The 14,343-nt window shown below is 37.8% G+C and overlaps 1 protein-coding gene across 1 annotated transcript in view; it reads right to left on the bottom strand.

Moving 5' to 3' along the window:
• The window catches only part of F8 (coagulation factor VIII, procoagulant component), a 200,315-nt gene that overhangs the window by 124,060 nt on the left and 61,912 nt on the right, over positions 1–14,343 (bottom strand). Inside the window, exons 7-9 of the mRNA XM_011963208.1 lie at positions 11,098–11,319; positions 7,790–8,051; positions 6,190–6,361 (exon numbers count right to left, since the gene is read on the bottom strand). Coding sequence (XP_011818598.1) covers positions 6,190–6,361; positions 7,790–8,051; positions 11,098–11,319 — 656 coding nt within the window. The remainder of the gene's footprint in view (positions 1–6,189; positions 6,362–7,789; positions 8,052–11,097; positions 11,320–14,343) is intronic.

Here is a 14,343-nt window from a genome sequence, read left to right as displayed (position 1 = left end):
CAGGATGGTCTCGATCTCCTGACCTCGTGATCCGCCCGTCTCGGCCTCCCAAAGTGCTGGGATTACAGGCTTGAGCCACCGCGCCCGGCCTAAAAACTGAGTTTCTGACCATGATGGGATGGGAGATCAGGCATGCCTTGTTACATTCCCTCCCTCCCTAATTTGCTGTTAGACTTTCTTTCTTAACGGTTAAACATAAACCAGTCCTTTCTGAAGACGTGCTGGATTCCCCTCCCTTTGTGCAGTTTTGACACAACGACTGACCAGCATTCCTTCCTGATGACAGACCACTGACCACGGACTGGCTCTGGCCAGTTTACAGAGGCTGCCTCTGTGTCCTCTGTTTCATCTTTTGACATATACAGCCTAATTTTCATGCATCTAAATGTTAAGTCGCCACCCCAAAGTGAACATGGAATGTATGTAATATGCATGTTTGCATGTGCCCCATCATAAATATTCACAGCTCTTCCTGGAACCTGTTAAATATGTATACTTAGCCAACTCATTCAGCATAAATCCCTAACTCATCCTTCCTTCTTCAAAGTGCTTGCTTCCAGTTGCTGCCAGAGGCTACACTTCCCAGCCTGCAACCCTTTCCACTCCAAATTTACAAACTTATGATTCTTCAGTTGACAATGTGGAGGGCTGACAGTACTTAGGTTTCTCTCTAAAGGCCCCTTTCCATTTCTTTAAAAATTGTTTCAATTGCTTCAGGAAGTGTTCTCTGCACCTTCTCACACTAATTGAAATTTGGATGTCTGCTGAGGACACTGCTTCCTTTCAGCCTTTTTCACTATTTGGGCATTAAATTCACTGATAATAGAGAAAGAGACAGTGTTTCAGGAGATAAAATCTTCAGTGAATGATCAGGCATGACCAAGAGGACAGTTGATTACAGTATTAAGCAAGGGTGGCAGGTGGTATTGCCTGATTGCACCAGCTTTAAAAGAAAACAAAGGCCTACATGCAGTGGCTTGTGCCAGTACTTTGGGAGGCTAAGGCAGGAGGATCGTTTGAGCCCAGGATTTCAAGACCAGCCTGGGTAACATAGTGAGACCTCATCTCTACAAAAAATTTAAAAATTAGCTGGGCATGGTAGTGCATGCCTGTAGTCCCAGCTACTTGGGAGGCTGAGGTGGGAGGATAACTTGAGCCCAGGAAGTCGAGGCTGCAGTAGTGAGCTGTGATCACACCACAGCACTCCAGCCTGGGGGACAGAATGAGACCCTACCGAGAGACAGAGAGAGAGAGAGAGGAAGAGCAATAACGTGGAAGCTGCAGTGAAGAACCCTTAAAATATCAATCCCACCTCCAGATCTGAGGTGTGTGATATGAGGATAAAAATACAACTTCTACTTCTGCTCTTATCTTAAAACCCAGTCATTTGGTAAGCCCACGAAGCAGCCGATTCCTTACCTGCATCTAAGCAGCAGAATGATACTTCAAATAACAGCAGTTTTGTTTCTTTCCAATATTAAAATGCTTTTTTTCCATTTATTTCACCCTAAGAATACTCACTAGGATTTCCAATATAATATTAAGTAGAGATGGTGATATCTGTCACCTGTGTCTTGTCCTGATCTTAAACAGAAGGATTTCTGACTGTCACCACCAAGTACAATGGTTACAAGTTTGTTGCAGATCTTTATCAGGATAATGATAATTATTTCCTTGTAATCCCAATTTCCTGTGAGTTTTTATTATGAATGGATGTTGAATTTTGACAAATGCTTTTTCTGAAGCTATTGGAATTATCAAATTATATTTTTCCTTTTATGTGTTAATATGGTAGATTGTCACATTTGATTTTCTAATACTAATCTAGTACTCCTGGGATAAGTCAACTTCATAATATGTATTATCTTTTTAATATATTGCTGTATTAGGTTTATAAAATTTTGTTTAGGATTTTTTGAACCCATGTTTATAATGAAATTGGTCTGTAATTTTTAATTTTCCTTTCTCATGGTGACATAGTCCGGTTTATAACCAAATGCTATGCTAGCCTAATAAAAAATAATTGATCTTTCATTTTTATACTCTACATTTTAAATTTTAATATAAAGTTATTTATTTATTGAATATTGATATAAATTGCCAATAAAATGGCAATTCTTGCTAGGTTGATATTTTCTTTTAACACATGAAAGATATGATTTCATTGTCTTCTTACTTTCTTTTTTGCTCTGGAGAAGTAAGCTATCAGTCTATGTGGCAATTTAAAACATGGTCTGCAATTCTTTGGCCCTTCTCTCATCAAGAAGTAGACCAAATTTTCCCTCTTCTTGATTCGAGGTGGGTTTTGGCTGCTTTCAACTAACAGATTATAGCATAAAGTGCTGTGTGACTTCTGATGCTGACTGCAAAAAGTGAGGCATTTTCTGCTTTGTTAACTAGAATACACAGTTAGAGCCCTGAGTCACCATATAAGAAGTCCCACTACCCTGAGGCTGCCACAGTGTGAAGAAGCCAAGCAACGTGGACAGACAACATGTAGGTGCTCTGGTTGGTAGTTCTAATTATCAAGTCATTGCTACTCAGGTACCACTGATCAACATCAAGTGACCTTGGTCAATGATAAATAACTGCCCAGCTGAGCCTGAACTCCTGACACAAATAATCTATAAGAATAATAAAACAGCTGTTGTTTTAACCATTAAATGTAGAGGTAATTAAGTATACTACATTAATAATCATAACAGTTTAATTATCATTTCTTTGAATATAGTCTGCTTTTTCTGATTATTTGTCCACTTAAAAATATGTTTATTGAAGAATAATTTATATGCTGCAAAATTCACACATTATAAGTATACAATTAAATGGTTTTTAGTAAATGTATGGAGTTGTGCAATCATTGCCACAATCCAGAATTAGAATATTTCCATTACCCCAGAAGGATTCTGCATGCTGGGTTGTAGGCATTCCCTGCTTCCACTCCCAGCCCCTGGCAATCACTGAAGAGATTTCTGCTCTATAAATTGATCTTTTCTGTATATTTTATATAAGTTAAATCATGCAATATGTAAGTCTTTTGTCTGACTTCTTTAACTTACAATGTTTTGAGTTTCATCTATATTTATCGTGTATAATTAGTTCTTTTCTTTTAATTGCTGAAGAGAATTCCAATTATATGGATATACCACATTTTATTTATCCATTCACCGTTTGGTGAATGTTTGAATGGTTTTCAGTGTGGGGCTATTATTACTAGTGGGGCTATGAACATTTGCATACAAGTCTTCGTGGGTACCTATGTTTCCATTTCCCTTAGGTATATCTCTAGGAGTGGAAGTGCCAGGTCATGTAATAACTCCATTTTGAACATTTTGAGGAATGGCCAAGCTGTTTTCCAAAGTGGCTTCACTATTTTGCATTCCCTTCATAAATTGATGAGGGCTACGATTTCTCCATGTCCTCACCAACACTTAACATCTGTCTTCTTGATTATACTTATTCTAGTGGTCGTGAAGTGGTATTGCACTGTGGTTTGAATTTTCATTTCCCTGACATGCAGCATTTTTTCAACTGCTTATTGGACACTTTGTATATAACCTTTGGAGAAATGTCTGTATAAACCCTTTGCTCATTTTTCATTTGGGTCATTTGCCTATTTATTATTGAGTTGAAAGAGTCCTTTATATATTTTGAATACTACATCCTTATCAGATAAAAAATTTGCAAGCATTTTCTCCAGTTCTATGCATTGTCTTTGGATTTTCTGGGTGTCCTTTGAAGCACAAAAGTTTTTGAGTATGATGAAGCACAATTATCTATGTTTTTCTTTTGTTGCTTGTTGGTTTTGGTGTCATATCCAATAAACCATTGTCTAATTCAGGATCACAAAGATTTATTCTGTTATTTTCTTATAATTTTGTAGTTTTAGCTCTTACATTTTATCTTTGATCTATTTTGAGTTAATGTTTAAGTGTAGGATTCAGCAAGGTATCCAGAGCATAACCTGAATAAATCAAAGAATGAGGTAGATCTTTATATGTTGACATGAAATGATATCCAAAATATATTGTTACTTTTTATTATTATTATTATTTTTAGACAGAGTCTTGCTCTGTTGCCCAGGGTGGAGTGCAGTGGTGTGATCTCAGCTCACTGCAACCTCCGCCTCCCAGATTCAAGTGATTCTCCTGCCTCAGCCTCCAGAGTAGCTGGGACTACAGGCATGTACCACCATGCCTGGCTAATTCAAAATATATTGTTACTTTTTAAAAATCAAGGTACAGACTAATTTACACTGCTCTTGTTTTTGTGTGAAACACACTCACACACACACACACACACACATACACACACACACATACACACATACATTCATACATGTATGCACTATTTCTGGAGGGGAGTATACAAACCCACAGCAATGACTGTCTGTCAGACTATGGGGTTGGAAGTCCAAGAGGGAGGAAAATTTACATTTTATTGTATGCTCTTGTTTACCCATTTTTAAATTAGCCAGTAAAAGTAACTCAAAATACACACCTATAAGTATGTACAATTATTGTGTCATTATGCATTTTTAAAATTAATGAATAAAAATAAAAGTATACAATCTTCAAAAAAATCAATAAAAGAAAAATATGTAAACAAAATTTATGAAGAAAAATTGTACAAGAATAGCTAATAAAAATTTTGAAGAAGTACAATGAAAGAAGATGTCATACAGATATCAAACATATTACAAAGTTGAAGTCATTAAAACAGTGTGGCAACAGATTAGTTAAGGAGAATTAAAAATCCAAGATTTTAGCAATTTAGTATATGATAAAGATGACATTTTCAAATTAATGAAAAAAGGATTGGTTATGTGAGCTGCCATTTGGGAAAATTTCTATTTGAATTATGCACTATATCCAAAAGTAACTTCCAGGGCAATTAGATTGTTCACTGTAAAAATAAAGCTATACAAGTAAGAGAATAAAATAGAGACTATTTTTATAATTTCTTGGAGCTGGCAAAGATATTCTCAGGCAGAAAACAAAAGTGAAAAAGATCCAGAGAAAGTTAAATGAAAAGATTGATGAAAGATAGGAGGTTTTGACTATATAAAGATCAAAAATCTTTGAAGGACAAAAAAATATCATAAAGGAGTGACAAAAAGTACAAGTGACAATGTGAGGAAACCATTTGAAAGATAAATAACAGTGTGTTAATATCCATAATCTATAAAGGCCTTTTACAAATACATAAGCAAAAGACGACTACCCAAATAGAAAACTGGACAAAATTTACAAGCAGGCAATTCACAGAGGGAGTTATACAAATAGCCAACAAACATGAAACAATATGCAATTTGACTACTAACCAGGGAAATGCAAATAAAGACAACATATAAACATTTTGCCCATCAAATGAAAACTTTTTCTGAAGGTTTATAATATATGTTGTTGGCAATGGTGTGGGGAAAAGGGCAGTCATATACTCATGGTAGGGGATATAAATTGGTACAAAATTGCTGAAAGTCAGTTTGGCAGTATCTAAAAACGCTCCACATCTAAAAATCAGCGCTGTTCATGACATTCCTGAGCAACTGAATTTATGCAACCGACGACCTATCTTCAAATTTCTTGTGAAGAAAATAAATCCTTATTTATTTAAACCACTGTCCATTGAGTATTCTGTTACTTACACCATACTCATTCTTAATATCCTAGATCAGGGGCAAGCAAGCATTTTTTGGAAAAGGCTGGATAGTAAATACTCTAAAATTGTGAGCCCTATTTAGCCTCTGTCCCATATTCTCTTCCTCCTCCACCTTCTCCTCCCCTTCCTCCCATGCTCATTTCTTTTCTTTGCAATATTTCAAAAATGTAAAATCTCATCTAAGCTCATAGACTATTCAAAAGCAGACCACAAGCCAAATGTGGTTCACAGGCCATAGTCTGCTGACTCCTATACGATCTAATTAATGGGGAAAGATCTGGAAGGATATGTATCAAAGTCTAAGAAGCAGTATTTCAAAGGAGTGTCGAGTTTAATAGGTGACATTAGATTTTTATTCTATATACTCATACTTCAAATACGTGCAATCAGCTATTATTTGTGTAACATTTATAGCTTTTAAAAGATCATGTCCATTGGAGACAAGGCTGAATTATGAAGTATTTTAGAAACTCAAAACTCTCCAGACTTTTTCTTCTTACCAGACCTTAAATCTTTTCCTCAACTTACCAACAGTGTGTCTCCAACTTCCCCATAAAGTAAAGGTCCCAAGATTCCTGATTCATACTGAATAGCTTCACGAGTCTTAAAGGTTTCATCTGTGTATGCCATAAATCGGACTTTTTTGTACTTCCTACCAATCCGCTGAGAGCCATTGTTCAAATATTGACTTTTATAACTTCTGTATAAGAGAAAAAAAAGATGCAAGGTTGGGAAGAAAAATTCTAGGTAGGCTCAAATCCAACTCTAAAACAGCTTATATGATTCAATCAAGGCAAGGAGTGAGAAAAATACAAGCTTCTCTGATGCTCTGCTATGTTAGTTTCCAAATGCAGACCTAATACCATAAAAACCCTAGAAGAAAACCTAGGTAATACCATTCAGGACATAGGCATGGGCAAGGACTTCATGTCTAAAACACCAAAAGCAATGGCAACAAAAGCCAAAATTGACAAATGGGATCTCATTAAACTAAAGAGCTTCTGCACAGCAAAAGAAACTACCATCAGAGTGAACAGGCAACCTACAGAATGGGAGAAAATTGTTGCAATCTATCCATCTGACAAAGGGCTAATATCCAGAATCTACAAGGAACTCAAACAAATTTACAAGAAAATAACAAACAACCCCATCAAAAAGTGGGCAAAGGATATGAACAAACATTTCTCAAAAGAAGACATGCATACAGCCAACAGACACATGAAAAAATGCTCATCATCCCTGGCCATCAGAGAAATGCAAATCAAAACCACAATGAGATACCATCTCACACCAGTTAGAATGGCCATCATTAAAAAGTCAGGAAACAACAGGTGCTGGAGAGGATGTGGAGAAATAGGAACGCTTTACACTGTTGGTGGGACTGTAAACTAGTTCAACCATTATGGAAAACAGTATGGCGATTCCTCAAGGATCTAGATCTAGAAGTACCATATGACCCAGCCATCCCATTACTGGGGATATATCCAAAGGATTATAAATCATGCTGCTATAAAGACACATGCACACGTATGTTTATTGCGGCACTATTCACAATAGCAAAGACTTGGAAACAACCCAAATGTCCATCAGTGACAGACTGGATTAAGAAAATGTGGCATATATACACCATGGAACACGATGCAGCCATAAAAAAGGATGAGTTTTTGTCCTTTGTAGGGACATGGATGCAACTGGAAACCATCATTCTCAGCAAACTATTGCAAGAACAGAAAACCAAACACCGCATGTTCTCACTCATAGGTGGGAACTGAACAATGAGATCCCTTGGACTCGGGAAGGGGAACATCACACACCGGGGCCTATTATGGGGAAGGGGGAGGGATAGCACTGGGAGTTATACCTGATGTAAATGACGAGTTGATGGGTGCTGATGAGTTGATGGGTGCAGCACACCAACATGGCACAAGTATACATATGTAACAAACCTGCACGTTGTGCACATGTACCCTAGAACTTAAAGTATAGTAAAAAAAAAAATACTCTTGCCATTTGATTCCATACCTGTACCTAACCTTAAACATGGCTTCAGGATTTGTTGGTTTGAATAACTGGTAAGAACTTTTTGAGTATGGGGAAGAGAGAGTACCAATAGTCAAAAAGTGCTTACCTGTCATCAGGGGCGAGGACTGAGGGAGCATAGTCCCAGACCTCCTCTTCAGCAGCAATGTAATGTACCCAAGTTTTAGGATGCTTCTTGGCAACTGAGCGAATTTGGATAAAGGAAGGAGAGTTGTCATCATCAAACCTGACCACATCCATTTCAGAATCAGCAAGATCATCATCATAGTCTTCCGCTTCTTCATTATTTTTCATTCGTAGTTGGGGTTCCTCTGGGCAACTGTCTACTTTGACATAAGCTTCCATGCCATCTGGAGTCAGATAAACCAAACAATGTCAGAGTGTCCCGCTGTATTAGGCTGTTCTTGCATTGCTATAAAGAAATACCAGAGACTGGGTAATTTATAAAGAAGAGATTGAATTGGCTCATAGTTCTGCAGGCTATATGGGAAGCATGGTGCTGGCATCTGCTTGACTTCAGGGAGGTCTCAGGAAGCTTACAATCATAGGGGTAGGTGAAGGGGGAGGAGACATGTCACATGGTGAAAGCAGGAGCAAGACAGAGAGTGCAAGTTGTCACACATTTCTGAATGACCAAATATCATGAGAACTCACTATCATGAAGACAGCATCAAGCCATGAGGGATTCACCCCCATGATCCAAACATCTGCCACCAGACCCCACCTCTAGCATTGGAAATTACAATTCAACATGAGATTTTAGTGAAGACATATATCCAAACTATATCACTTATCTTAATTTTCAGGACTCTTTCTCTCTTATTAGGCCCTCCAGGCTCTCCCCTAAGCACCCCCCTTTCCACATCACTTTCCCTTCTTGCCTCTTTCCTATATATACTTATCTCTACATGGATTATCTGGTACTTGCTTGTTTCTTCCTCTGGTCTTTGCACTCACCATTTCCCTTCTGCCTGACCCTTCTCTATATATGTTTTACCTCCTTTTCAAAAGTTATTCATTTGCTCTTATATATGTAGTACTATTTCCCTTCTGGAACTGGTTTTGAGCCTATCATTCCCCTACAGCCAAATGATAAACAAAGAGACTTGAAGAACTGCATATTTTCAGCATTTCAAAGCCTAGACCAGACCAGCTCCCCATCCCCATAGTCACCTAATGATTTCTATATTTACCCTATTGGATTATAATACAAATCATTGATTTAATAACAGCTTATTGGGAAAAATGTTAGTGTAGATATAAACTTTAAGACATGTTCCAAGTTCATAAAAACATGACAAGATACAACTTAAAATCAAGGAGATATGTATTTTAAGAGCATGTCTGCCTGTGACTAGTTGTAAACCCTACAGCAAATCTATTCAACATTCTCAGTCTCATCTTTACGGTTTGTGAAATGGACAATAATAATTCCTGCTGTATTTATAACACAGGGCAATTTTGAAGATCAAATACTTCTAAGAAGGGAGACCTGTTTACTTGATTATGAGGAACAGGGCAGGTTTTAGGAGCAGTAAACAACTAGTCTGAGGTTCATGTAGCCTTAAACATAATTCAGTCTGCATCTAAAAACGAAGTGTTCTGAGGTTCAATAAGATAAAGCATTATTTTTCTGAAAAATAAAGATTAAAATCAGTGGATAGAATCTGTGAAAGTAAAAAAACAAAACAAAAAATAAACTGTTAAACTGAATCAGGCTCCAACTGGACAATGACTGATTGACAATGATCATATGTAAGTAAATGATCTATTCCTCTGTGCCTGCAAGAATTTTGTTTGTGCATCAACTTCTTGTTACTCATTCAGTATGATACTTTTTGTCTACTAAGGTCTTGTCAAAATTCCATAAATATTATGTGATGGATGGGGAAAAGAGATTTCTATTCTTAATCACTACAGAGGACTATAAACAAGGTCACTAATAGAACATAAGGAGGAAAATGGTGGATACGTGGCAAGATCAAATCTCTTTTCTAAGTCAACCAAGGAACCTGAGGAGAACATTAATATGAGAGTACTAGGAAGAAAGAAATGCTGTTAAATATAAAAGATTAGGCCTCTCTGATATTTTTCTCCAACAGCTCTTGCTATGGTTTGAATGTCTGTCCCCTCCAAAACTCACATTGAAATTTAATTATCATTGTGATGGTGTTGAGAGGTGAACATATAAAGGTGTTTAGGTCACAAGGGTTCCACCCTCATGAATGGACTAATGCAGTTATCTGGGGAAAGGGTTCATGGGAGTGGATTCATTATCACAGGAGTGAGTTCACCCTTCTTTTGCTCTCTCTCTCTCTCTCTCACCCTTTCTTTGCCCTTTTGTCATGTAATGCTTTCCACCATGTCAAGACACAGCAAGAAGGCCTTTGCTAGTTGCTGGCAACTTGATATTGGACCTCCCAGCCCCCAGAACTGTGAGCCAATAAGTTTCTGTCCATTATAAATTACTCATTCTGTGGTATTCTGTTATTGCAGCACAAACTAAGCCTTCAATGGCCACAAGAGGGGTAGAGAAAGAGGGTTATTAGGTTGATCCAAGATTAAGAGTTAGCAGAATAAATACAAAAGTAAGGAAAATTGGGGTGAAACGATGATGCAATCTGAATTTCACAACTAGCAGTTACAAATAAAGTTACATTAACAATAATTTAAAACTGTAGTTACCATCATCCTAATTTGCTTACACAGAACCTTTGACCCTTTGCAAAGTTCCCACCAAATAGTCCTTGAAAACCTCATGTGGTGCTTCACATATGCTGACCAGCTTTCAATCCCATGTTACTTGTCCTAAAATTCACTAGCTCCTGACCTGCCCTCAGTATATACTGCCAGGTATCTACAGAGTGCCTCTAGCTATCTGGTGTGTGAAATCAAGCTTGCTCTACAATAGCCTGTCATATTTGCTATTTACTGCTCTGGGCATTACTACTGATATACTGGAGCCCTTACAGTTGCAACCTGGGCAATGCCTTTTTTCCATTTCCCTAGATTTCTCAAAAAAAAAAAAATCTCTTCAGCTACAACCTGCAGTTCCTCTCTCAATATTGGAGCATAGTTAATGGGATAAGGCTGAGAAACCAAGGGCATACTATTCTCTTCATTTTCCCATCTCAGTCATCCATAAGCCATTTTTTCTCCATCACAGACATTTAACTAAAAATCCATGAGTCCTACTAATACTCCAGCCCTTTTATAGTCAAGGTAAAAACTTTACACTGGAAGCTAGAAACTAGGGGATCTTGGTTGAAGTCTAACACAGCAACTCTAAAATGCCCCCTTCAGCAACACACTATATTCCTGTACATTGTCCAGTAAATTCTATTAAAAGTAGGACTGGATATTTATCATACTCATTTTAAAGATCCAAGATATTACCATGTTGGTGGGAAGAGATATGACAAAACAGTAGAAACTGTCCAAGGTCCATCAAGAGTGTTTGAGCAGTAAGGAAAGTTATTGGCGAGATTTCCAAGGAGGCCTGGCGATGGTTCCTCACAAGAAATGTGTGACCTTCGAGGAATATTGAGTGCACTTCAGGAGTGGTGCCCATTCCAATCACATGCCAATAGACTGATTTCCTGTGGCATCCAATCAGACCTGTAAAGTAGGAATAAGACACGTATGGCTACGAAGTAGAGAATTTGAAATGGAAAACACTTGCTAGGACAGAGGACAAATTGACCTTAGACACTTCATTGCTACCTTGACTTGTAAACAAATTTATCTAGAATATTGGGCTACTATCAAACCAACAGCTCTTGCCAAGGTCATCAATCACCATCATGCTGCTAAATCCAATGGACATTTTTCAGTCTTTATTTGTATCTGTTGACCATTCATTCCTTCTTAAAACTCTCTCTTCCCTTGGCCTCTGTGCCAACATCTTTCTGAGTTTTTTTCTCCTACTTCTCAGACTGCTCCTTCTGTCTCCTCTCCTGAACTCTTCTGGAACTCCAGGCTCATACAGCCAATCACTTTCTCAACATCTCCACCTAGATATCTCAAAAAACCCACATGTTCAAAACTAAATTTACACTTTTCATCACTTCCTTCTCTACCAGAGTTTTTTTATAACAGTGAATGGCAGCATCCTGCATTCGAATATGCAAGCGAGAATTATCCTTGTTACCATTCTCATCTCCCATATGCAATTTGACACTGACCAGGGCAATATAATCAATAATAGCTAATATTTATTGAGCACTTGTTTTATGTCAAGCACTGTCCGAAGTATTTTACAAGTTTTAATTCATTCATTCCTCATAACAACTCTATGAATGTAGAAACCATTATCATTTCTACATTCATAGGTTGTCTCTTCACTCTGTTGATTGTTTCCTTTGCTGTGCAGAAGCTTTCTAGTTTGATGTAATCCAATTTATTTTTGCTTTTGTTACTCATGATTTTGAGGTCTTGTCTAACAAATTCTTGCCCAAATTTTCTAACAAATTCTTGCCCAAACTGATGTCATGAAATGTTTACACTATGTTTCAAATTTAATTCCTTAATCTATTTTCCTTTCCTTCCTTCCCCTCCCCTCCCGTCTTGTTCCCTTCTCTTCCCTTCCCTTCCCTTCCCTTCCCTTCCCTCCCTTCCCCTGTCTTGTTCCTTCCCCTCTCCTCCCCTCTCTTGTCTCCCTTCTCTTCTCTTCTCTTTTCTTCTTTTGAGACAGAGTCTCACTCCGTTACCCAGGCTGGAGTGCAATAGCACGATCTAGGCTCACTGCAACCTCCACCTCCAGGGTTCAAGTGATTCTCCTGCCTCAGCCTCCCAAGTTGCTGGGACTGTAGGCATGCCACCACACCTGGCTAATTTTGTATTTTTAGTAAAGATGGGGTTTCACCATGTTGGCCAGGCTGGTCTCAAACTCCTGACCTCAAGTGATCTGACCGCCTTGGCCTCCCCAAGTGCTGGGATTACAGGCATGAGCCAGTGTGCCTGGCCTATTTGATTTTCATACATGGTGAGAGATAGGGGGTCTAGGTTCATTCTTTTGCATATGGACATCCAGTTTTCCCAGCACCATTTATTGAAAAGACTGTCCTTTACCCATCATGTGTTCTTGTCAACTTTGTAGAATATCAGTTGGCTTTAAATGTGTGGGTGTATTTCTGGGCTCTCTATTTTGTTCTATTGGTCTATATGTGTTTTTAAGTCAACACGATGCTGTTTTGGTTACTATAGCTTTGTAGTATAATTCGAAATCAGGTAGTGTGATGCCTCCAGGCTTATTCTTTTTGCTCAAGACTACTTTGGCTATTTGGGACTTTTTGTGGTTCCACACAAATCTTAGGATTGTTTTTGTATTTCTGTGAAGAATGACATTGGAATTTTGATAGGAATTGCATTGAATCTGTAGATTGCTTTGGTTTTAATAATATTAATTCTTCAGTCGATGAACATGAAATATCTTTTCATTTATTTGTGTCTTATTCAATTTCTTTCATCAATATTTTATAGTCTTCATTATAGAGATATTTCACTTCCTTGGTTAATTTATTTCCGGATATTTTTTGTAGCTATTGTAAACGTGATTGCTTTCTTGATTGCTTTTTCAGATTGTTCACTGTCGGCATACAGACATGCTATCAATTATTGTATGTTGATTTTGTAGACTACAACTTTACTACATTCATTTATTAGCTCTAACAGTTTTTTGGTGTAGTTTTGGCGGTTTTCTATATATAAGATCATGTCATCTGCAAACAGGGACAATTTGTTTTGTTTTTTGTTTTTGTTTTTGTTTTGAGACAGTGTTTCACTCTGTTGCCCAGGCTGGAGTGCAGTGGTGCAATCTTGGCTCACCACAACCTCCGCCTCCAGGGTTCTAGTGATTCCCCTGCCTCAGCCTCCCGAGTAGCTGGGACTACAGGAGTGCACCACCATGCCTGGCTAATTTGTGTGTGTGTGTGTGTGTGTGTATGTGTATTTTTAGTAGAGATGGGGTTTCACCATATTGGCCAGGCTGGTCTCAAACTCTGGACATCAAGTGATCTGCCCGTGTTGGCCTCCCAAAGTGCTGGGATTACAGGCATACGCCATTGAGCCTGGCCAAACAGGGACAATTTGACTTCCTTCTTTCCAATTTGGATGTCTTACCTAATTGCTCTGGCTAGGACTTCCAGTACTGTGTTGAATAGAAGTGGTGAGAGTGGATATCCTTGTCTTATTCCAGTTCTTAAAGGGAAAGCTTTCAACTTTTCCTCACTCAGTATCATCTTGTTTGCAGGTTTATCATACAGGTATGTTCCTTCTATACTTTGTTGAGAATTTTTATCATGAAGGGATATTGAATTTTGTCAAATGCTTTTACTGTGTCTATTAAAATGATAATATAATCTTTATCCTTCATTCTTAATTTGCATATGTTAAACCATCCTTACCTCACTGGGATAAATCACACCTGATCATGGTAAATGATCTTTTTAATGTGCTGTTGAATTCTATTTCTAGTATTTTGTTGAGGATATTGGCCTGTAGTTGTTTGTTGTTATTTCGCCCTTGTCTGGTTTTGGGATCAGGATAATGATGGCCTCCTAAAATAATTTTGGAAGAGTTTCTTCCTTTTCAATTTTTTGAATAGTTTGTGAAGAACTGGTATTAGTTCTTTAGATGTTTGGT

Source organism: Colobus angolensis, unplaced genomic scaffold (genome assembly GCF_000951035.1).
Source record: "Colobus angolensis palliatus isolate OR3802 unplaced genomic scaffold, Cang.pa_1.0 Scaffold601, whole genome shotgun sequence".
Taxonomy (NCBI): Eukaryota; Metazoa; Chordata; class Mammalia; order Primates; family Cercopithecidae; genus Colobus; species Colobus angolensis.
This window is presented reverse-complemented; position numbering and strand designations above follow the sequence as displayed.